The sequence below is a fragment of the Brachyistius frenatus genome, unplaced genomic scaffold, assembly GCF_029030835.1.
Source record: "Brachyistius frenatus isolate BFR_SWC_R1_liver_20210118 unplaced genomic scaffold, ASM2903083v1 Contig_15, whole genome shotgun sequence".
Taxonomy (NCBI): Eukaryota; Metazoa; Chordata; class Actinopteri; family Embiotocidae; genus Brachyistius; species Brachyistius frenatus.
The window spans coordinates 5,249,716-5,271,441 of NW_027210614.1; the positions used below are offsets into that span (position 1 = coordinate 5,249,716).

Below are 21,726 nucleotides of genomic sequence, written 5' to 3' on the forward strand. Positions count from 1 at the left end.
GATGTGTGATCATCAAAACAGAATTTTCATATACAGCGTGGAGGAGAAATTAATTTCAGACCTGCTTTACTATGTAAATAAGTGCTCTTATTTGAAAGAGATTAGGTCTTTGGGCCACTATTTGCTTCCCTGGTAATAATACATTGACAACCTGGTGATTTTGAGTCGCACATATGCTTTTTGAGCATTTCTGTATTTGGAACAATGTGACCGTATGTCATGAAAGCTTCTGGTTTCATGTAATGATAACATCAGTACCAAAATATGAATAATTGATTAAATAAAAACATTTTATAGTTGAGCCCAGGTGGTAGATGTTATTTTGGGTCCCGACGGGTGTTACAGCCGCCGCGAGGATACCAAGCTTTACGCTGTTTTCCTGGATTTCCTTTTTCCTGCTTTTTAAAAAAAAAAAAAAATTTAAACAGTGTGAGGAAGTATCCATCCATTAAAAACAAAACAAACAAACAAAAAAAACCAAAACAAAACAACAACAAAAAAAAACCGCATGTAGTAACAGCGAAGAGACACAAGATGGCGACAGTGGACCTCGTGTCAAACAGCACAGGCCCGATGACAGCGGTAACAACGACCCCCCCGGCTGCCCGGGTTTCATATCCAGTCCTCACAACAACATCTCCAGCAAAGGTGTCGGATGCTCCACTCTTCGTTCCGACGCCCTTTTCCAGCCGTAAGTACCGTTTTCTCTCTCTCGTGTGTCGCGGCAGGTCTGAAGGTCCGGTGACGTCCCGGAGATGTGTAAGTGTATATTTCAAAGGTTCACACGCGACGTGCCGGCCAGATGTTTTCACCGCGTTAGCTCACGTTAGCTTCGCGGCAACACACACATGAATCATGTCGCGGGTCAGACGCGACAGACCGGTGACATGACCTGACGTCAGGTATCAACGACAGTCAGCTGTTTTAACACGAACGATTTAGCTGGCAGCTCGTCTCGGGCGTTTTCTAGCGATTTGGGTGAAGAAGCACGAGCCTCGTCAAGAAGCTTTAACATCCAAAATTGACGCCGTTTTAAAACGTGAGGGAGCTCATGTGCAGCTTCGGGAGCCAGCTTCTCATCAAACCGAGCAAACCACACGATAATGAGCCATGTAACAGATACTAACCCACTTTGACCAAATCAATGTTGTAATGGGGAAGTGACGGTCGGTCCTGCTGACGCTGCATGTGTGCTTTCTGTCAGCTCGTCGACTTGAGGTTTTTTTTTTCATGCGAACATTAAATGTATTTTGTGAACGTAGCTTCAACTTTAACTTTTGTTTTGGAGCTACGTTGCTTACGTTAGTTACTGTACTTGAAACATACAGCGTGGCTTTAGCTAAAGAGACTCGATGGCCTAAAGTGAAGACGAGCAAAGACCAATATGTCTGAATGATGAGGGTGTAATGACTTGTTCATATAACTATTAATGGCAGCCTGCATGTCCCACAGTAAGTCTGCGTCTTAGTTCGTGAGACGTTGTTTCCAGCTTTGTTCCCGTCAGCTGCTCTGCTGTCTGTCTCGGGTCTTTCGCAGCGGCCTCTCAAAGGACAGGTCCGGGGTCACTTTCGTCATCTACCTCAAGTGTTTGTCCTTTTGGCTGACTTCACCGTTTGTCCCTTCTTCTGTCTTTTATTATTAATGGCCCCCTGTGGACCAGGCGCCGACTAAAAGAGGAGAGGATAGATGGTTGTATGGACAGATGGCTCAGTGGGAGAGGGGACATTAAAGGATACGTTAGATTTAAAAAAAAACAAAAAAAAAAAAAACAACCGTGGACAGAAGAAGCACCTTTGACAGGTGCTGTACCACCCGTCTGTGATTTAGAGGTTGATGTTGTGTAAGCTGTAACGTCACAGTTTTGTCATGTTGTGGGACTGTTTCTGTCCCCGAGGGACATCCAGAGCTTGGACTAAGTAATTATGAATAGACTGTACAAAACAGTGTCCTATCCCATGCATAGTTTTGTTTGTATCTCAGTGATATTTAGGATTTTTCCTATTATTATTATTTCTATTATAGGAGAAGGAAAGCAGATTTTTCTTCCTGTACATAAAGTGTTGTCTCGGTAAAATATATTGAGCTTATGCAACATAGAGACGAGGTGGTTACAGCTTTAGTTGGTTATAGGTTTTCATTCCCTTTGGAGAGAGCAGTCGTCAGTGCTGATTTGTTCACGGCCTCGTCTCCCGAGGTAATTCTCCGGGACACTTATGTGTTACCGTATCTTTGTCACAAATGTCCATAAGGAATTTTAATAAGAATATGGACACGGAACCAAAGCTTTGCTTGGTGTGTTCGTGGTGGCGTTCCTCTTTTAAATCTTTTAATGTGGGGGCTTTGTCGAGGCAGTACAGGGTTACACGAAGAACAATTAGCTCAGTGCTGCAGGAAACCAGGACGGCCTCTCTCCTCTGAGATACCAATTTCATTAGCCTGGATCTGAGTGTTTGTGGAGGATGTAGAGTTTATTATATTACAGAGTCAAAATATCACCAGTAAAGTGTTTAGTATGTTAAATCCCTGTTGGGGTCTTACGGTTATGCATATTACAGCAAGTGACCTGGAGCCGAGTTAGTGCGATGGGGAGTCACTTGTATATTTAGTTTCTTTGTTATTGAGTGAGGGAAGCACATTTTACATGGGAGATTATACAAAAAAAACCAAAACACTTATTTAATTAGTTGATGATAAAATATCAGTTCCACATGTGTATGAATATAATAAAGATATGTTGATATTGATAAATATCTTTTAAAAATGTGGGTCATACTTATGCCCTTAATAACTTTTGTCTCACAGAATTTGAATGCAGACTCCCTATTTTGACATCGGACAGTATAGTTAATGTCCAGACATTAGTTATATGGAGCTTGCAGGGAAAATAAATGCCAAACAGAAAGGTTAAGGCACGTCTGGGTTTTTGGAAGCATTACCAGCTTTGTCATTTGCAGAATATTCAACTATTTGTATTCATAACATGACAAAACAGCCTTACAAAAGCAAACAATAGATTTTTGTAAGTCAACATGTTGACATAATAAAGGCAGTAAAAGTTATAGTATTGATTTACACTGCAAACTGATTTACCAGTTTGTACACCTGCACAATCTAGTTCAGCGGATCGGCCCGTCAATAACTCCTCTTTTAAACGCTTATAACATTAACACTGTCAGAGGAAGATTAACTAATCAATGATTTCTGAGGCCATTTGTTGTGTTAATGTTGTTTTAGATTACACTGTGTGGTGGTTTATAAGTCTTTTTGCATTATGTATGTAAATGAGGTAGAAAATAAGATTTATTGCATGTCAATCTGTAAAATTCAACCTTTTCTTTTCTACTCTGGGTTCACATAGTGAAGAGTCACTGCTACTTCTCTTCTGATGTCATAAATCCTTCCATAATTAATCGTCATCACCTCATCCAACTTGTAACTCTTAGTGTCAATATTTCTCCCTGTTCTTGCCTGCTCTTCACGTCTCTGTTGTTGCTTTAGTGGTTTTCCAAAAACTATTCTCAATCAAATTACAAAATGTTGTGAAATTTTAAACCTCAATCTTAATAATTTCCTCGTTACATTTTTATCTGAGCGTTATTCTTCTGGGTATGAAGATATTGACTCGTTATTTAAAGAGAAGTTACAGGACACTATTTATCTTTAGCAACACTGTGCAGTGTTGTCAGTGGTGTCTTACTGCTTTAGGACTTTTACAAAGCTTTCCGTTTTAGTAGTTTTTCTGTGTATTTGTCAGGTTTGTGTATGAAGAGTTAGTGGAAGTGTTCCAAAATCCTCATAAAGTCTAATCTCAGTCTTATAACCTTGACGACATTGGTTTGTGTATGCAAAAGTATTCCACTGCATTACATGATGTTGGTAGGATTTTTGCGACCTACGTACTCTGATTTGCATTTTTATGATCTCTTTAAGCCTGCGGATTTATTTGACAGTTTGGGAATGCAGTCAAACTTGTTTTGTGTTTCTTTCTTTCTCGATCTCACTGTCGTCTCTAAGTGGAATTTAACTGTCGGTGTTTCTCTTACTTTCTGACATTTACGTCTGCCTGTTCTCTGTTTTATTCCCTCGTATCTCCGCAGGCTTGAGGAAGTGTTTAAAGGAAAGCTTGTCTAACAGGCGGCACCGACCTTTAAGCTGAGAGGACAAACATTGTCAGGGTGGAGCCCAATGGATCATGGTGATGAATGTTTAAATTTACCTAACGTTTAATACAAGATATAACTGCAAACAAGTACAGCAGCCTCAAAACCACAATAAAAAAAAGAAGAAGAATTGGATGAGATTTACAGTGTAAACAACAGCAGTTGAGAATGACGAAGGCTGTGTTTTTTCTACGCTGTTGTCTCAAGTTGCAGCTGACAGTCTGACTTGTAATTAAAGAGTCAAAGTTGGCTGAAAAACTTATATGCTGTACAAGAATTCATTGGTTCCCTGCAGTTCTTACTTTAATATTTGGTTTTGCCTTTCATCTTCAGGTCAGTTTGAGGGGGAGGGGAAAGTAATGTCACAGGTTTGTGTTGGTGGGGTTGACCTCTGTGATAACCTACCCACCCCTGAAGCTCTCACTGCCCAAACTCGAAACCTCAACGAGACAAACACCCTCCCACAGACTCAAAGTCACCCTCCTTCACAAAATGAGGAGGGAGGAAGGTGTGGCCTCATCCAAAAAACAACTCTCTACAACAATGGGAAGGAGCAGGAGGAGGTGGGACACGGAAAGGAGGGAAATGGTGGACGAAGCAGAGAGGAGGATGAGGAAGAAGACATTGATGAAGTGATGAAGGAAGAAGAGGAGGAAGAATCGGAGGAGTCAAGTTGTTTAATTCGCTGCCAGTCCCCAGACACTCCCATGACCGACTCCTCCTATTCAGAAACTGGTGGGTGACACAAAAAGACTTTTATACATAAAAAAAAAAAGTACACTGTTTCAAATCTTTACATTTTACTTTTTGAAATAATGACTGCTTGTTTGGCCATGTGGGGACAGCAGAACACAGAGTCACCAGCCATTTACATGCATACTACATATGCTACATACACAGCTTAGCATATTGAAGTAGTTTTGGCGGACAGTTACTAATTCACACATCTAGCAGACACAGAGCAACAGGATTCATGTGGAGTTTCTTGTGTGGAAATTTGTCTTTTTTTTTTTTTCTGTTTTTTTTTTCTTCTGTTTTGGACTCCTGAGAATAGCATCCTCAGCTTTCACCATCTAGTCACTAACTTTGTCATTCGTCACTGTGGTGGTTGCATACAGTGGGTTTATCAGTCAATTTAAACAGCAGCTTGCTGTTGCTGCAAACAAAGCTGCTGATAGTGAGTGAGTGACTACAGAGATTTTGCAGGTGCTAAAACAGAAACAATGAGCTCTGTAGTGCTCCACAGAAGTGTGACGATTTTCACCAGCAGCGACCCCTTTTACATCACATGTTGTCATTGGACTCAGCATAAAAAATGTTGATGAGCGGAGCTTCAAATAATTCAGGTGGATGGAATAAACACTCTTAAACCCAAATTTACAACCTGGACATGTAAATTAATATTTACTTCCAAAACAACAAACAACAGCTAACACTACATCCAGTAATTTGTTCATACCAACCTATTTTGGAGCCACTGTAAAAACTGCTGACATTCATTAGGAAGTTGTTGTTTTTTGTTTTAGGCTATGTAGAAAATGGATAAAAATAAGATTCCAGTAAACAATCTGACATGTACAAAGAAGTATGTTAAAAATAATAGTTTAATAATTTGTGCAATGAAGCAAACATAATTAATTTGTTAATTAATAATTAACTTGCAATTAAAATATGAGTTTGCCAGTTTGAAACTTTGAGAGACAGTAATATTAATATAGTTTGTTTTGAGATGGACTCTTGCTATGAAATTTTTAAATGTTAGCTTTCACTGCATAACTGTTTTAGTTAAACAAGCGTCAGTGTACTAAAGGCCAACATTCGGCTCAAAGTCTAGATTACTCACCTTTTGGATGCCTTTTGTGTGTTTTAAGTACTCAGCACATCATTGTGATGTCCGTGGGAAACAGAAATCATTTGTAGTGGAGCCGTGTGTAGAGTGAAAGGGAGAAAATGAATTTGAGGAGAAGAATAGATTGACAGAAGACACTTAGGACCAGAAAGCAAAAACATTTAGTCGAGCAAATCAGACAATTTATAGACTAGAAAAAAACACAAGTGCAGTCCAAGTTTCTGGCACTGGTAAACTGTAACGCTGTGTCAGCATTTCAAAACTAAATAAAACCAGCTTAGAGCTCAATAGTTCACATCTACATTTGGAGACATACACAAACACCTGTGTGTTGGTAAGAAATGTAGGAGCAACCGTGAAAATGTTGGCTCAGCACCTTTTCCACCAACCCTCTAGTTAAAATCAAGTTTTTCACCTTGTTGATATATCAATATAGTGTTTTTATGTGCTATATCATAAGTGAAATAAGCAGTCAACGCCATGACTGAACATGTTTGGAACAGCAGTGACTCTGAAGTCTCACAAACAGAGATTCAGACAGCCAGGGTTTCATAGTTCACATACCTGAGGAACCAATTAGTAATTGATATAATCAACGCGAGGAAAGGCAGCAGTCAGCATTGATTGGAACATAACTACAAGAAAACCTTAGTATGAGGATGTTCATCCATTGAGAAAATACATAAAGAAAGATCATATTTACTCCTAAAAGTTTAATAGATTAATACATTTAATTATGTTGATGATTATGTTAATTTAGTTAAGTTGTGGGGACATAAATTTCTATATATAGTCACATTGTGGTGAATTATCAGTCGCCATGATGTAAATTATTGAATGTGAGGGTGTATTAGTGGTTGGGGTTAGTATACGTCTCAAATAAGTGAATGCCCTCTGAAGAGATGGAAACATTACTGTGTTTTTGTGTACAACTATGTGCTCACAATTATTTTGCTTCTTTGGAGAAAAAGTTGATTTGATTTAAATACAGATTTGCACATTTGTGGTGCCCCAGGCATGGTATGTTTTCCCTCATCTCTCTTTCTGTTTGCTGCTGTCTGTCTTTCCCTCCGTAGGCAGTCTGTTGGAGACTGCATGTTCTTTTAGCCCTGGGACCAGTCCAGAGCCGACGTCCCCTGTCATTCCAGTGGTCAGTCCAGAAACTGTACACCCCATCAGTTCAGTGGCACCGAGCCAGAGTGGTGCTGAAGTGGACTCTCATATCTCCAACACTGGATCAGGTGCCTCTACCACAGGGTCCATGACATGCGCACATGGACCTACCTTCACCACAGGACTCATAGATTCTACTTCACAAGCTACAACCTCAGGCACACGGCCTACCAGCCCAGCTGGGCCTACATGTATCACAGAAGTTACTGACAAGACAGCAAAAACTCCAAACTCCTCAACAGAACAGTTTACCTCATCCCCAGAGCCAGTCCTCAACTGTGGTACCACATGTACCCAAGGGTCTGCCTGTTCATATGCAGGATCTATCACCTCAACTGCAGAGATATTTCCATTTATTGCATTAACAAGGCCCGACACTTCCAATGCTTCCACTTCTGCGAGTGCAACAGCAGAACCTGCTCCCTTCGCCACAGCGCCTACAACTACAGGTGCAGAGCCCACTTCCACCACAGGACCTGCGTCCTCAAATTGGGCAAACACGACATCCACTCCAGTGACCACGTGTTTGTCAGTCTCCACCTGCGCCACAGGGCCTGTTCCGAGCCATGCCCTGCTACAGACACTCGAGCAGCTGGCACAAAGAGGAGACGACACCCACCTTCCACAGTACCTTCACCAGGTAACCTTTCTGTTATATCAAGCACATGTTGATTCTGTCAGTCACGCATTTGAACAGACACTCTGCTGTCTCTTTAAACTCTTGCTCAAACACTGGTTATTAAATCCCAGTTATCCACTCGACCTCATAATCAGAACGGCACTTTGTACCCTGAGGCATGGGTGTCTTCAGTGTCTCCACACACAAACACGCTACACAGGGAACATGTACCCTCAGTTTGTGTGCTCGTTCCTCTCTCACCCACAGCCCTGCATGACTGAACACGCATGTTTTAAGGTGTGTGAATATTTCTGCCACTTTGATTTGTACATCCCTGCATCAGGCACACCTGACCTATGCTTACTTGCAGGCAAACAGGTGTGTATGTGTGGAAAAAGACAGCATGGGGTGCAATTTCTGACACATTTTCCCACAAACATCTTGCTTGAATACTGTACATAATGATATGGCATTTAGGATGGTGAGTTGTGGTTACTCTTGTCAAAAGAGGGGTCTTTACAACATCATGTTTTTGGCAGTGTGTGGGGAAAAAAAGTAAGGCGTGGACTGTTGACAAATTCAAATATCACAGTATTTTTTACCAAATACCTCAATGTTATTATTATTATATTATTGTAACAGTTCTGTAGTGATGACTATTGGTGCTTTCAAAACATATTTGCACAATTAGATTTTTCATAAATATTCATCAGTCATGTGGTTGTAATGACTAAGTGAGTAAAGACAAATAATAGAACAGTCATTTTAGTTGTAATTAGCATAAATATGAATTGTTGGACAACCAACAGAAGAAACCAGTGAGTCTAAAGTCTGCACCAGAAAGAGAGAGTGACAGACAGACGTGCTGTACTTCACCTCATAGATGACTCGATGACAAAGATCCTGTTTTTCAGCTTCAGCCATATTTTAAAAGCTTTTACTTGGACGTGAAATAGCATAATGTATCACACATCACATATGAAAACAAAGCAAAAACTACACTTTACATATTTTCAAAACTGAATACGTGAAACGTACTTCACAATAAAGTCAAATGAAATTGAACTGTATTTTTTTTTATGTTCATTTGCATTTTATGTGGTGTAACAGATGGTTAATTATAGTGAAAAAAACAACAACTTAAGACTTGTCTTTCCAACTTTATGTCTAAACTGTCAGTGCAGTTACCAAGAAAGGTTACTCAGTTGTCACCACCCTTCACCTCATTAGAAATGCGAGAGCCTTTTGTGTCCTCCTTTCCTCCTCCTCCTCCTCCTCCTCCTCTCTCTCTCTCTCTCTCTCTCTCTCTCTCTCTCTCTCTCTCTCTCTCTCTCTCTCTCTCTCTCTCTCTCTATTGTACACACACTTCTCCTATTCTGTGATCAGCTGAACAACATGAAAGCCACACTTGCTGAAAAGAGGTAGAGTGTCCACCCTGGTCTCTCTTTTTTTTTCCTTCTTGCTGTCTTTCTTTTCACTCTCACTCTTATTTTCACTTGACTTAACAGCTTACCTGCTGTATCATGTCTCAGAGATCAGATGAAGTTATTTCTGTCATGGTTAATGATTATAGAAGTCACTGCAGCTGTAGTTGTACAGTTACTCTTTTTCAGTGTGATGTCACTGCGTGCCATGTTGGTATATTTTTTCAACCTCCTTTCTTTGTTTTGTGTCGTGTTTAGGAACAACCCACTCGACATGGGGATTAGTTTCAGTAATTTCAGTTTCCCTAATTCCTCTGTGACAACTAATGGCATAAAAGCGCACATGCACTTTATTAAAAATGATAATCTCTCTATTTCTCTGCAGATTGCTGAGGCCTTTGTCCTTCAGAAAGACTGTATCTTTGACCCTGTCAGCATGTGTGTGTCTGTGTGCTGATTACGGCTACTTGTGTGTGTTTCTTTCGCGTTGCAGTAAAGATACAGCGGATGCATTAACGCCTCACTGCCTTTCGAGTTAAAGTTTTTTAAAAGAGCCAAGAAAGAATAAATAGAAGAGACCTGGTGAAAATAAAAGTGGATGAGCAATAAAAGGACCTTGCACAAAGAGAAAAGTGAACAAGGAAAATAGAAAATAGATAAGGAGAGCACAAAGACCAAGAAACAGAGAGAGAGAGAAAAAGTGCTAAAATCTGGGCTGGCTTTTACAGAACACCCAGAGGCTCACAAGGTGGAGATGCAGAAAGAAAGAAGAGTAGATGGTTTCTAAGATTAAAACTATCGTTTGCCTTAATGACATAACAGCAATGGAAACTACTGCTGTGTTACCAATACAAACCATTTGTTAGATGAGGAAAGATTGCACGATGATGATGATGATGATGATATCAACAAAGTCATTCACTGGTTTAATCTATTATGACATTTTTGAGGAACATAAAAATCACTTTTCGTGAAATGCAATGATGCCAAACAGTTGAACTTTTTATTTGTTGAACAATCAAAAATGTTCTTTGTACCATGAGAGTTCCTTGTGGTTCATTGAGAACACCACTGGCCTCTATTTGTGAACAGATATGTTGACTTTGTGCAACTTACTTATTGAACACTTATTGAAAGAAACACTCTCATACAAATGCACTTGCCAATGATCAAGTATAAACAGAGTACAAGAAAGGGATAGAGATGCATGAAAGGGAAAAAGGAGAGCAAGCAAGAGAAAGAATGGGAGGGTTAATCAGAGGAGAGAGACAGTGGGAGGGAAGAAATGAAAGAGTCAAAGAGAAGGGAAAGCTAGCTTAGCTATCTCATGCATGTAGAAGGGGTTGGTGAGAGAGAGAAAGCATTGAGCTATGTCAAAGAAGGATTGTATTTTGGCTGCTTATATCCATAAACATGAGATTGCATCCGAGAGCGCTTTTCCTCTTTTGGCCTTCCTCTCCTCCCTTCTCTCCTCTTCACTCTTTCTGTCTTGGTCCTCCATTTCTTCAGACTCACTTCTGCCTCTATTGGTCTGTGATTGGCTATTGAGCCAAGATTGATACAGATTTGATACAGTTTTGAAGCTTCTACAGTAAACAGTTCTCTGGCCTGGTGTGGTGTATGTGTGTGTTTCTTAACCTGTGGTGTTCAGACCAGCGGGCTTTGTGGTGCATCCAACTAGAGAGACTCTATCACCAGAGAGTATTGGACAACCTGAATGGCCTTGAAGAGCAGTGGGGTAACGCGCAGCACACACACACACACACACACACACACACACACACACACACACACACACACACACACACACACACACACACACAGCACACAGCACACACACGCCACACATGGACATGTAATTTAGCATAGTTTTTTTCTTTTTTGTTGCCTATGTAACAAGATCCTATAATATTTATAATATAACATGATTATAAACATTTCTATTCTGCCTACAAACTTAACTAGCAGGAAATGTACTCTGGAAGTACAGTACACGTGATTTTTATTTTAATGCACGTACTGAGAGGTTGCTGCATTACTGAATATCATATTTGTCACTGCATGTACCCGCATGCACAACCTTCAGGCATAAAACACCTCCACAGAGTGACTGCAGCCACACTGTGGTGATCTGTTGGAGCCTGGTAATACGTATCTCATGTAGTTCCAGTGATCATATACAAATGCCATCAGTTAACAATTAGGATTATGGACCTGGATTGCATTTCTTTGTTTTACAGGGGAGCTCAGCTCCTCACAGATAGAACCATGTTCTGATCTAACTCTGTCTCTCTGTGTCCTTCTTAGAGAGTCAGTGTAGAAGGACGTCCTCTCACCTGGCAACCCAACATCTGGACACTCTCAAACAGATCTGCCAGACGCACAGCCGGTAAGTGTGCGTGCGTGTGCGTGTGTGTGCGTGCGTGTGTGTGTGTGTGTGTGAGTGAGTGAAAGAGAATTCTTGACATGTACTTTTTTTCTTTTGCATTTTTTTATTTAATGGCTCTTAAACTAGATACTATACCATAATGTACTAGATTTTCTGAAATGAGTACATTTCGAGAAACTTGCAATTTGTTGAACCACAGCCCAACATTTAGGGAAATATGCTTGTTAACTATCTTGTGCAGAATAAGACAAAAAGGTCAATATTAATTTGATTTTGCCAGGAGGTCTAGAAGAAGTGAAGATCATGACGCTTAGCTTCATCATATATTTGAAAACCCCAAAACTATTGTACATAATTTCACAACACAATAATCAGCTGCCTGCAAATCAAATGTACCCATTATTATTTTCTGATCGTTTACGATAGTGTGCGTGTGTACTTGTGTGTGTGTGTGTGTGTGCTCGTTGTTTAGCGAGGAGTGTGTGGAATGTGTCTGTTGTGGGTGTGCTCATGCAAGGGTCACTAAATAGTCAAGTGAAGCCCGTCTTGGCATTTTTCAATATTTAATAGGAAGTCCTCCGTGTAGTTTACCTGCCAGACACTCGCCCTTTCACATCATACACACATGCACATTCTGCTTTCTCATGTTCAGATGTGTGTGTGTGTGTGTGTGTGTGTGTGTGTGTGTGTGTGTGTGTGTGTGTGTGTGTGTGTGTGTGTGTGTGTGTGTGTGTGTTTGTTTGTATCTATGACTGTGAGCATGTATATCTTAGTGTGTATGAGCCCTGCAGTGATAGTTAAAACATATGGCCCTTAGCTGCTGCTGCTGCACTTTCAGACATTTGAGCCATCAGACTGCTAAGGTTTCACTTTGCTTAACTCACACACACACACACACACACACACACACACACACACACACACACACACACACACACACACACACACACACACACACACACACACACACACACACACACACACACACACACACACACACACACACACACACCTTTGCCCCAAGCTCATGCACATGCCCACACTGACTCACACTCACATACACGTTGTAATAGCCTGGGAAATGTGTCCGGGCTAATATTAGATTGGGAGAGTAGAGGAGGGTCACCCATCTTTTGCGTCTTCATTTACTAAAACCAAGAGTGGACCTTCTATACTCTCACCGTCTCACACTTTCTCTCTTTCTTTCTTCTGTTTATAGACCAAGGACTAGAGATGCTGAGGTAAGACATTTGTATTTTTTTGGTGTGTGTGACAGCGGGAGAATGAACTTACATTTAAGCTAAAGCAGAGTCACTGTGTATTTGTCATTTCAGGGGAATGATATCATGTTTATGTGTTGCATGTAAAATATTTATTTTATCCAGGGCAATGAACTAAACTGCAATTCTTTCTTTAGCAGTTTGTAACTTACACATTATTAAACCATGTAGTGTACATAAATGTGGTAGTATATGTCAATAGGATTATCCACCAAATTTTAATACCTTTATGGCATTGACCAAATTGTTTTGATACCAAGCTCTGTTGAAAATGTCCTCGTGATTTGATACCAAATTTTGATACTTAGGCTACATCCACACATTTCAGTTTTAGTGAGCATAATTTTTGCTACGTTTACATAGGAGTAAATCTCACCTGCGTCAGTGAACCAATGCAGCACTTGCATACATAGGCTCTTCTTGGGCGGCATGTCCACGTAGAAAGACTCACTCGGTTTCAACTCAAGTAATTCTTACATCAGGATGACTTAATTCAAACTACTTTTTTGGCTGCATACCTGTGTGAATAGTGTTTGCTGCAGTGACTGGAGGCCAACTAGCCACATCAGGCTCTTTGTAAGCCGTTTAGGAAACATCTATAAATTCTAGCGCCTCCCAACAGCCTGCATATGAGGCGTTTAGGGCACATCTGTAAATTGTTGTTACAGAATAGTGTAATCTTGTTTACACTCTCCCCCTCTAAGCTGCATGAACACTTTATACAGTAATGTTTGATAATTAAATTCTCGTTTTGTTAAACTGTTTTTAATATAAAATTGATATTAAAAAGGTTTGTTCAGGAACTGGTATCAAAGTGAAGGTATTGCTACCCGTATCAAAAATGATTTACCCAGCGATACCCGGCCCTTAATGTCTGCAGATAGTTTATTTGTGTGTGTGTGTGTGTGTGTGTGTGTGTGTGTGTGTGTGTGTGTGTGTTTGTACAGCGTACATCTGTGGACCTTTTGAGACCTACATTTGAAGAATGTGGTGCACTGCCTTCATCTACCTCAGGTGAGTGACTGCAAACTGCTTGGATATCATGTGATATATGTTCTGTTGGTAGTTATTAGACCAAGGTATGCACAATCACTGGTATGCTGCTGAAAGCTGATATTTGTTTTATTAAAAGTTTAATCATTGGAAATTGTGGCTGTTGTTACTGAAATGTTTACTTGATAAGACCTTAGACCAAAGTTAGGGGTGGTTAAATGGTAGTTGTACTCCATATTGTGTACATGTGAGTGGTTTAAAAGACCTCAGTTTTGGACTTTGGCTAAATTGATGAACCAGAGGAATAAGGTGAGAAATGCAGACCTTCAGTAGTTTTCTTGTGTCATACTGTTGAAGAGAGAGACAGGACATAGTGACGATTAGTTTTACCTCGACAACTGTGGCTATACACACACTTAGAAAGGTGATGGACTGCATGGCTAAGGATTTTGTTATCAGATCAAGAAAACCTGTTTAATGTATGTGTTGTTCACTGGTGGTGTTGCTCAACAGTAGACACTTGAGAGTCAGTGCAGTTAGCAGTCTCACGAAAAGACTGCATGAATATGTCCTGTCAGCAAAACAGCACGCAAATGTAAAAATTCCCTTTCAAGGTTTACTTGGCACTTTTGTGTTGCTCAGACTCATCTTATTTACTTTGCTTGGCTTCCACTACAGAAATACCACATATTGTTTAGGATGTGTTTGACACAACATGGAAAATATGGGTGCTGTCAAAAGATGTCTTTATACAGGAGAGGTTTGCCTTTTTCTGGTTGGCGGTTGTATAGTTGAAGAAACTAATACTGCATGCGCACAAGTTTAATGCAGCAAAATCCGATGCTGGTAGATTCCTTTACATTGAATACAACTGTGCTGAAAAGACGTATTTCAAGTGTTTTTATATTTGTCTGTTGAGGATTTTGAGTTTGAGTTAAGGAGAAGTTTTCTCTGCCTTTAATAAATAATTCACTGGACAGCATTTATAATAATTCTAGTCACAAACAAGGAAAGTAAGGCCCACATAGACTAACGTAGAGTGGAATAACTTTGAGTAAACGCCATCTTGAGAGTGTTTAGCCCTGTCTTATGGACATCTGTTGGTTTTGACCAAGTCTCTATATTTTCTGCTTAAAACTGTTTCTATGTTCTTTCATCCAGCCCATCAGGTTGAAGGACGGATGGAGCATCAAGCCAAAGACTCCTCTTGTCCAGTTATACCCTCCATTAATTTATCTGACAGGCTCAATTCCCCCGAGGTCTCAGAAAACCCTGACAGGGAATTAGAGGGGAGGGACGGTTTCCATGGAGATCAGCTGACTGACAATCAAGGGAAGGACAGAGAGAGAGAAGAGGCAGAAGGAGGGGTAGTATACACCATCTCAGTCACAGGAAATGGGCCGCACCCCTCTACAGCTGAAGGAATGGATCAGTCCAAGTCTGCAGAGCAGCAGGAAGAAGATTTAGGTTCAGCACAGGAAAAGGTGGCAAAAAAGAAAGTGGAGGAGGCAGCAGAGGATTTGGAGATGGAAGATGAGGGAGAGGAAGAAGAGGGGGATGAGAAGCAGAAGAAAACTAACAATCCTTTTTATCAGAAAGCTTGCTCAGTGGAGACTCTGGTCTGTGGGGCAGAGGTGGAGGCAGAACAGCTGCATCTGGATGCTTTAGCTCAGGAGGAGACCCAGGTATATATTATATTTTTGAGCTTCCTAAAATACTCTGAGTTGTTTTAAGAAACAAATTAAAGTAAATATAAAGTATCACTAATAACAGGATATCGTTTTTGGTTTTTCTATGGTGCCTGTTACAGCTCATGCTCACTTCCTCTGTTTTCATGATAAACCTTTGTTACTGGCCATATATAACCTGTCACTTCCTCTGTTTCAGCTTATTTTTTTATGCACACAACAGCTAACAGACACAGGAAATAAGCAGCTGCCACTGAATTAGCTTTAGAGGCTTCAGTCTGAACAGTGTTACAGTAGAGAGTGGAATAACAAAACTGATAACCATCTCCACAGCTGATATACGAGTTATAACTCTTCCATTATCTCTGCAGGAGAGTGCGAAACCCTGTCTGCACCAGGAAGCACACCTTCCTCCAGAGGCTCATATAAACCAGCAGGAACAGTGTGTGGAGGAGGAAGAGGAGGAGGAAGAAGAAGAGTACGAAGTACACCAACTTGACATCTTGAGAGAAGCTCACTCACTGGACACCATGGCAAAACTCATCAGTGTAGAGGAGGTGTGTACGCTGTCCTGCTTTGATCAGGACGAGGAGGGGAGAGTAATGCTGTCCGACTTTTTAGCTCTGCTTAGTTCACTTGCATTCATTTAATTTGTTGGGATGTTTGTTAATATATTTGCATGAATGGGTGTCTGCATATATGTGTATATTTGTCTTTCTTTTCAAATCAAACATACTAATTTATATATTTTTATATATATATATATATATAAATTAATATGTTTGATATATATTTATATATATATATATATAAATTAGTATGTTTGATTTGAATATATATATATATGTATATATATATAAATATAAATATGTTAACTTTAACTTGGTAGGTCAATGAGCGTTTAAGGTTTTCTGTCTCTATCAGCCCATCTAGGCCTGTGAGAGAGAGCATGTCTCTGAGATGAAGCAGCCCTAAAGGCACTACTTAACCATCACCGCAATACCCACTGTGGATTTGTTTTGCAGATATGAAAGCCAATTTGACATTTAACTCTTCTGCATTAGGAGAATACAGGATGTAGAACACACAGGCAGATATTGATTAAGAAGCGGGAGCTGTTGTTCTTGGAGTTATTTGGTAGTTTTGGGTCCCTGTTTTGGATCTCTCTAGTGAGTCCGTGCAGAAGTCATTCTTCCTATTGGAAGGTTTTTTTTAATATAACAAATACAAACTGAGTGAATATGGTATGTGTAGTGCTTTTATGGAATTCTGGGAGTTAATAATGAATTATCTGTCATAAGTCAGTCGTTCATTTTCAACTTTGTGGCTCAGCTCAACATTGTAAGCAGTTTGATGGTGAATCACACCCTTTCTGATGATCTCATTATTACTACATGATGTAACAATAAGCAGAGATGTTGCTGAATATGTTTGGCCGAAGTTCATTTGACATCGTAAACTGTATTTTAACAACTTTTCCATTGATCCCTGGATTGTTTGAGGTCTGAAGTAAATAACTTCTTTTAAAGGGAAGCAGTACTTGGCACTATTGTAAATATGTTGGAGGGAATGTTGATAGAGAGGTTCAAAGTTGAGTACTGCTGATTGTGTGCTGTACTGCCACCTGGTGGACAGGGCTGGTGAGACTCACCTGCTGTAAAACAAGTCCTTCCACACTCTCCCTTCACATCATTGTCACAGTAAGGTGTGAGGATGAACAGATCAAATAAGATTTGATGGTGTAAACAGAAATTAGGTTTATGCTAATATAAGTGTCTGTACTTCCTAACATCTCCCTATTTTTTATTTTGTTTTGCATCTCAGACGTCTCCCACCTCTGGCCTGGTCTCCATATTGAAGAAACGCCGTGTTTGTGTGGACAACGTGAGTGTGTCTGCCAGTTCAGAGACCCAACCAGAAAAACCCACTGCCACAAGACGCGTCCGCTTCAAAGTTCCCAATGACAGCTATGATCATGGTATGTTTGTGTTTACCGTTTACAGTTAGAGATTTGTATCTCTCCGGTCTTAACCTGCACCAACTTTACCAATCCACTGCGACACTGTTCATAATAGTAAATACATCTCGTATGATTCTACTCCATTGTACATTCCCTCTAACTACTTCATCCATCATTTGTCTCTGTAGAGGTTGGCGGTGGGGACTCCTGCCTGCTCCTCTTCCTGCTTTGTCTGGTTACTGTGGTGATCAGTGTAGGTGGAACTGCCCTTTACTGTGCTCTGGGCGATGCCCAGTCCTCAGTCTGTCAGGACTTCTCCAGGAATGCAGACTTCTACATTGGCCAAATACAGCGCGGGATAACTCAGATCCAACACTGGTTTGCTCCTGGCTCATAGCAGTAAACAGTTTGTCAGCAACGTGGGGCTGCTGGTCTTTGTGTTTATCACTGCAGAATCCTTCTACTTCCTGGGACGATGTTTTCTGAGATAATGGTGCCAGGCAGTCACGACCCTCCCTGCTACTATGTGGGGTATGTGACAATTATTGGCTGAACATCTATATCAAATACAGTTGGCATTGGTAAGCCTGCTCCAGCGCATTTTAAGGCTCGGTGAATACGATCCCAGGGTTCATTCTGTCATATGTCAGATGTCCCTTTCCAACATGAGTTTGAAGGGAAAGCTGGGCAGAGAGAGACTGTTTCCATTTTTTCGTAACAGAAGAGGGAGAACTGACCTGCACCCCTCTCGACCCTGTCCAGTTTGAAAAAGTCAGAAATTCTAGGTTTAGAAACCCCAAAGGTGTATAAAGTATCCTATTGAACTAGCTGAGAGCTGTGATACTTGCGTATCAAAGGTCACAGGCAGACAAATCCAACATGGCTGGATACACACTAACTGACTCACTGGACTCAAGAATCAGCTCCCTCAGTTAGGAATAAAAACAACTGAAACACAGAAATAAAAAAATATATACATATAACGTGTAGTTAATTAACGACGGAGCATATAGATGCTCTCTCCACACATGCTGCACAAATGGGAAGAGGCCCACTGGGTATTTTTCAAACTGCTGCAACCACTTAGTGTTGCTTTTATTGTTGTTTTTTAAAAAATTTCAAATGAACAAATTATTTTGTGGTCTTCTACTTGGAATGAAACATGATGTCTTAATAACGTCTTAAACATTTGAATGAATGTTTGGCGTTTAATGTTAAACTTTGTGTCACGTGGGGCATCTGTATATCGTTAGGAAACATACATTAGAAGGGTTATTTTGGTATTAATCATAACTGAGCTGCTAATGGCAGACGGTCTTAAAATATGTTCAATCGGGTAAAATAATGAATTGCTAATTAAGTTAATTGCATATAACAACTGTGATTTTTACTGATGAATTATATTTGCACTGAGCTGTTGCTAATGAGCTCTTTATCAACTGTAATACTATTTTGTGCTTTTCCCCCTGAACACATTCGACCCGAGTGTCCTGTCGCAGCTCTTTTCTGCATAACTACTAACAGTGAGTTTACAGTGAGCTGACATGGCTGCCACTGGAGACTAAAAGTCCAAACTATCCGTTTATGAGTTTCAAAGAGCTCGATCTAGCTTTGTGTAGCATATGCAACATGTACAGGAACACAGTGCACCTCTGTATATATTGTCAAAGGAATGTTTAACATGTTGCACATACAGTACAGACCGGTACCGTTTTTTTAAATTTTTTTTTAAAAGATATCGCAATATTTCTACAGCCATCTTTCTGTTGGTCCTAAACGCAGGCTCGATGTGATTTCATCAGAAACAAAATGTCCATATCCACCAGATGTTCGTACAACATTGAGAGGCACGGACCACCTGAACAGAAAACACTGTGGCTACAGGTGGAATATTTCACTAAAATGATGAATGAGAAATTGACATTAATGTTGAAAACAATAATTACTCAGTGTACGTAATCAGTGGGTTCCTTGATGATGATGATGGGATCACTTGAAGCACTGTCTGCCTGTGTTTGCTGTTTTGGGGAATTCTGGCCATCATCATCCTCTCTATGTGATTGTCAGTGTTGTTTTCTTTATGATTTCTCAAAAATAATGTTTTGCAGCTGAGAATGATTTTGCCACCTCTTGGTCTTCCTTAACAGTCATCTAGATAACATTTGCCATTTTTGTTAAAGCTGTCTAATGTGTTTACATCTGTTGAACAGACTTTGTCTGAGGGAACTGAGGGGAATGGAAAAACAGGTGTTCTGGAAAAAGGCTTACAAAACAGTGCTTTAACTCTTATTTCTACTAATTGCAGAGCAAATTTTTGTAAATGGGGTCATTATTCAGCTTAATCTCACATTTTGCCTTGTTCTGTTTCCATGCGTTTTAAGTGTTATTTCAACATATTCTTTTTTCTTTAATTTGCTGTTGTGCCCTAGAAAATCCACATATCTCAAAAAGGTCTTACTTGTCAAGAAATAAAGAAAACAAAGGTCTATTAAAGAGGACCGATTTAAGTGTCTGAACTATGGATTATTCCCAGTTTAAGATCAAACAGTGTTATCTCTCTGTCATGTTTCTCACAAAAACCTGATCATTTGTTGGAGATATGAGGATTTTCCAGGACATAATGAAAAGTAGGTTTCATTCTTGTTTTTATTTGCACATGTCATCTGGCTGGTTCAGATGACGATCACTCAGAAAACCTCTTATTTAATCTTGCTGATGATTTTAATTATTTATAATACTAGGGTAGTCAAGTGTAAGAAACGGATGCATCTTTTGGTTTCTGTTGGATTTCTTCCTGATTTCTTCGTTGTCGTCATACATCTTATAGGATTTTCATCTATTATGTCACCATTGTTCTTAAGGAGGCTTTGACAGAGACTCTATTTCTCATTTAATATCCTAACTCTTTTGAACACCATTAGGCCATCGTGTTGTTTGTTTTCATTCATTTTCCCTTATTAGAAGATGATTTGAAATTTGTGGGTTTATGCTACTGCTGTCAGTATCATCTTTCTCACACAAAGATTGTTCATGTCTCATCTGGAAGCACAACACAGATGTATGTATTCTCATTTCTTATTTCCAGTTGTCAGCAGAACATTAGAAATGAATGAAAGAAAAGTCTGGATTTTTGTGTGTGGATCAGTAGTACAGTGTACCACTTATTGGCCTGCCGAAAGACATTTTATGGATCGTTTGAATAACTCTGCCTTGTTACAATCTGTAAGAATAAAGTAAATTACATTTTTACTTTGTTGTTGTTAAAAAAAACAACAACACCTCTTTCCTTTTATGTCTCCTGTTAAAGCCATTTGAAAAACGCTGTTTGTGTGTCTCCATTCTTGATCTTGTCCACACAGACAGGTGCTAATGGAACAGATGAGTCTATAACTCACACTGTGGCATTAGTTGAAGGTATTCAAGGGTGAAGATTGCAAAGACTTATTTTTACACTTTGTCTGACCTGCTTGTGTTGTGCTTTATCCGATTAGAACTGTTGAGGTGCTGAGAGACGTGTCCAAGATGAAGAAATCAGCGTCTCTTTGGAGTTCTCTGGACTCTAGTCACTCAGTTCAGTATTGATACTGAATTGCAAGGTGATGCTGATATGGTTTAGCTGTGATCACTCGTAGCAGATTCTGGGGCAGCAGTGAGCATTAATGATAGTTTACACATACGGCTGTGGAAATTGGGGGCAATCAAAATCATAAACAAAAAGCTTTATGTTGTATGCCATGGGCTAAATAGTTTCTTAAACTGTTTAGATTCGCGGAGGATATAAGCACACTGCAGTTGGTATTCCACAAGCTAAAAACTAACACAAATACATTACCAATTAGATTTTTATGCATTCAAATTGTGCAAAAATCAGCCATGTGAGTATAGTTTTGGTGACTTGTGATGCAAATATATCTTTATTAATAAAAAAATAAAAAAAGCACATGCTTTTTTTTTTCTAATTTGAAGATTTTAATTTGGGTATGCAAAATTTCTTTCTTGGTAAAACAACTGAATTCTGTCCTTTCCCAGGCTTCCACAGCTTTACTGAAAATTCACAATTATAGCCTACAGAATATATTCATAAATATCAGGCAACTTGTCAGGTCAGAATATCTGGCACAAAATGTGACATGTAGTGAGGGATCACATTGTTGGAAATACATAATTTAGTAGGAATGCAGCAGTCCAACA

The 21,726-nt window shown here is 39.8% G+C and overlaps 1 protein-coding gene across 1 annotated transcript; it reads left to right on the top strand.

Annotated features, from left to right (window-relative positions):
• The first annotated feature begins 587 nt into the window (after nt 1–587).
• cnsta (consortin, connexin sorting protein a) lies at nt 588–20,855 on the top strand. The gene is made up of 13 exons (XM_069693736.1): nt 588–691; nt 4,098–4,195; nt 4,494–4,895; nt 7,086–7,822; nt 9,611–9,641; nt 10,877–10,963; nt 11,533–11,614; nt 12,834–12,855; nt 13,842–13,908; nt 15,049–15,572; nt 15,947–16,132; nt 17,400–17,553; nt 17,724–20,855. Exons 2-13 carry the CDS (start codon nt 4,186–4,188, stop codon nt 17,930–17,932), a joined length of 2,511 nt encoding a protein of 836 aa, XP_069549837.1. The 5' UTR covers nt 588–691; nt 4,098–4,185; the 3' UTR covers nt 17,933–20,855.
• The last annotated feature ends 871 nt before the right edge of the window (nt 20,856–21,726 follow it).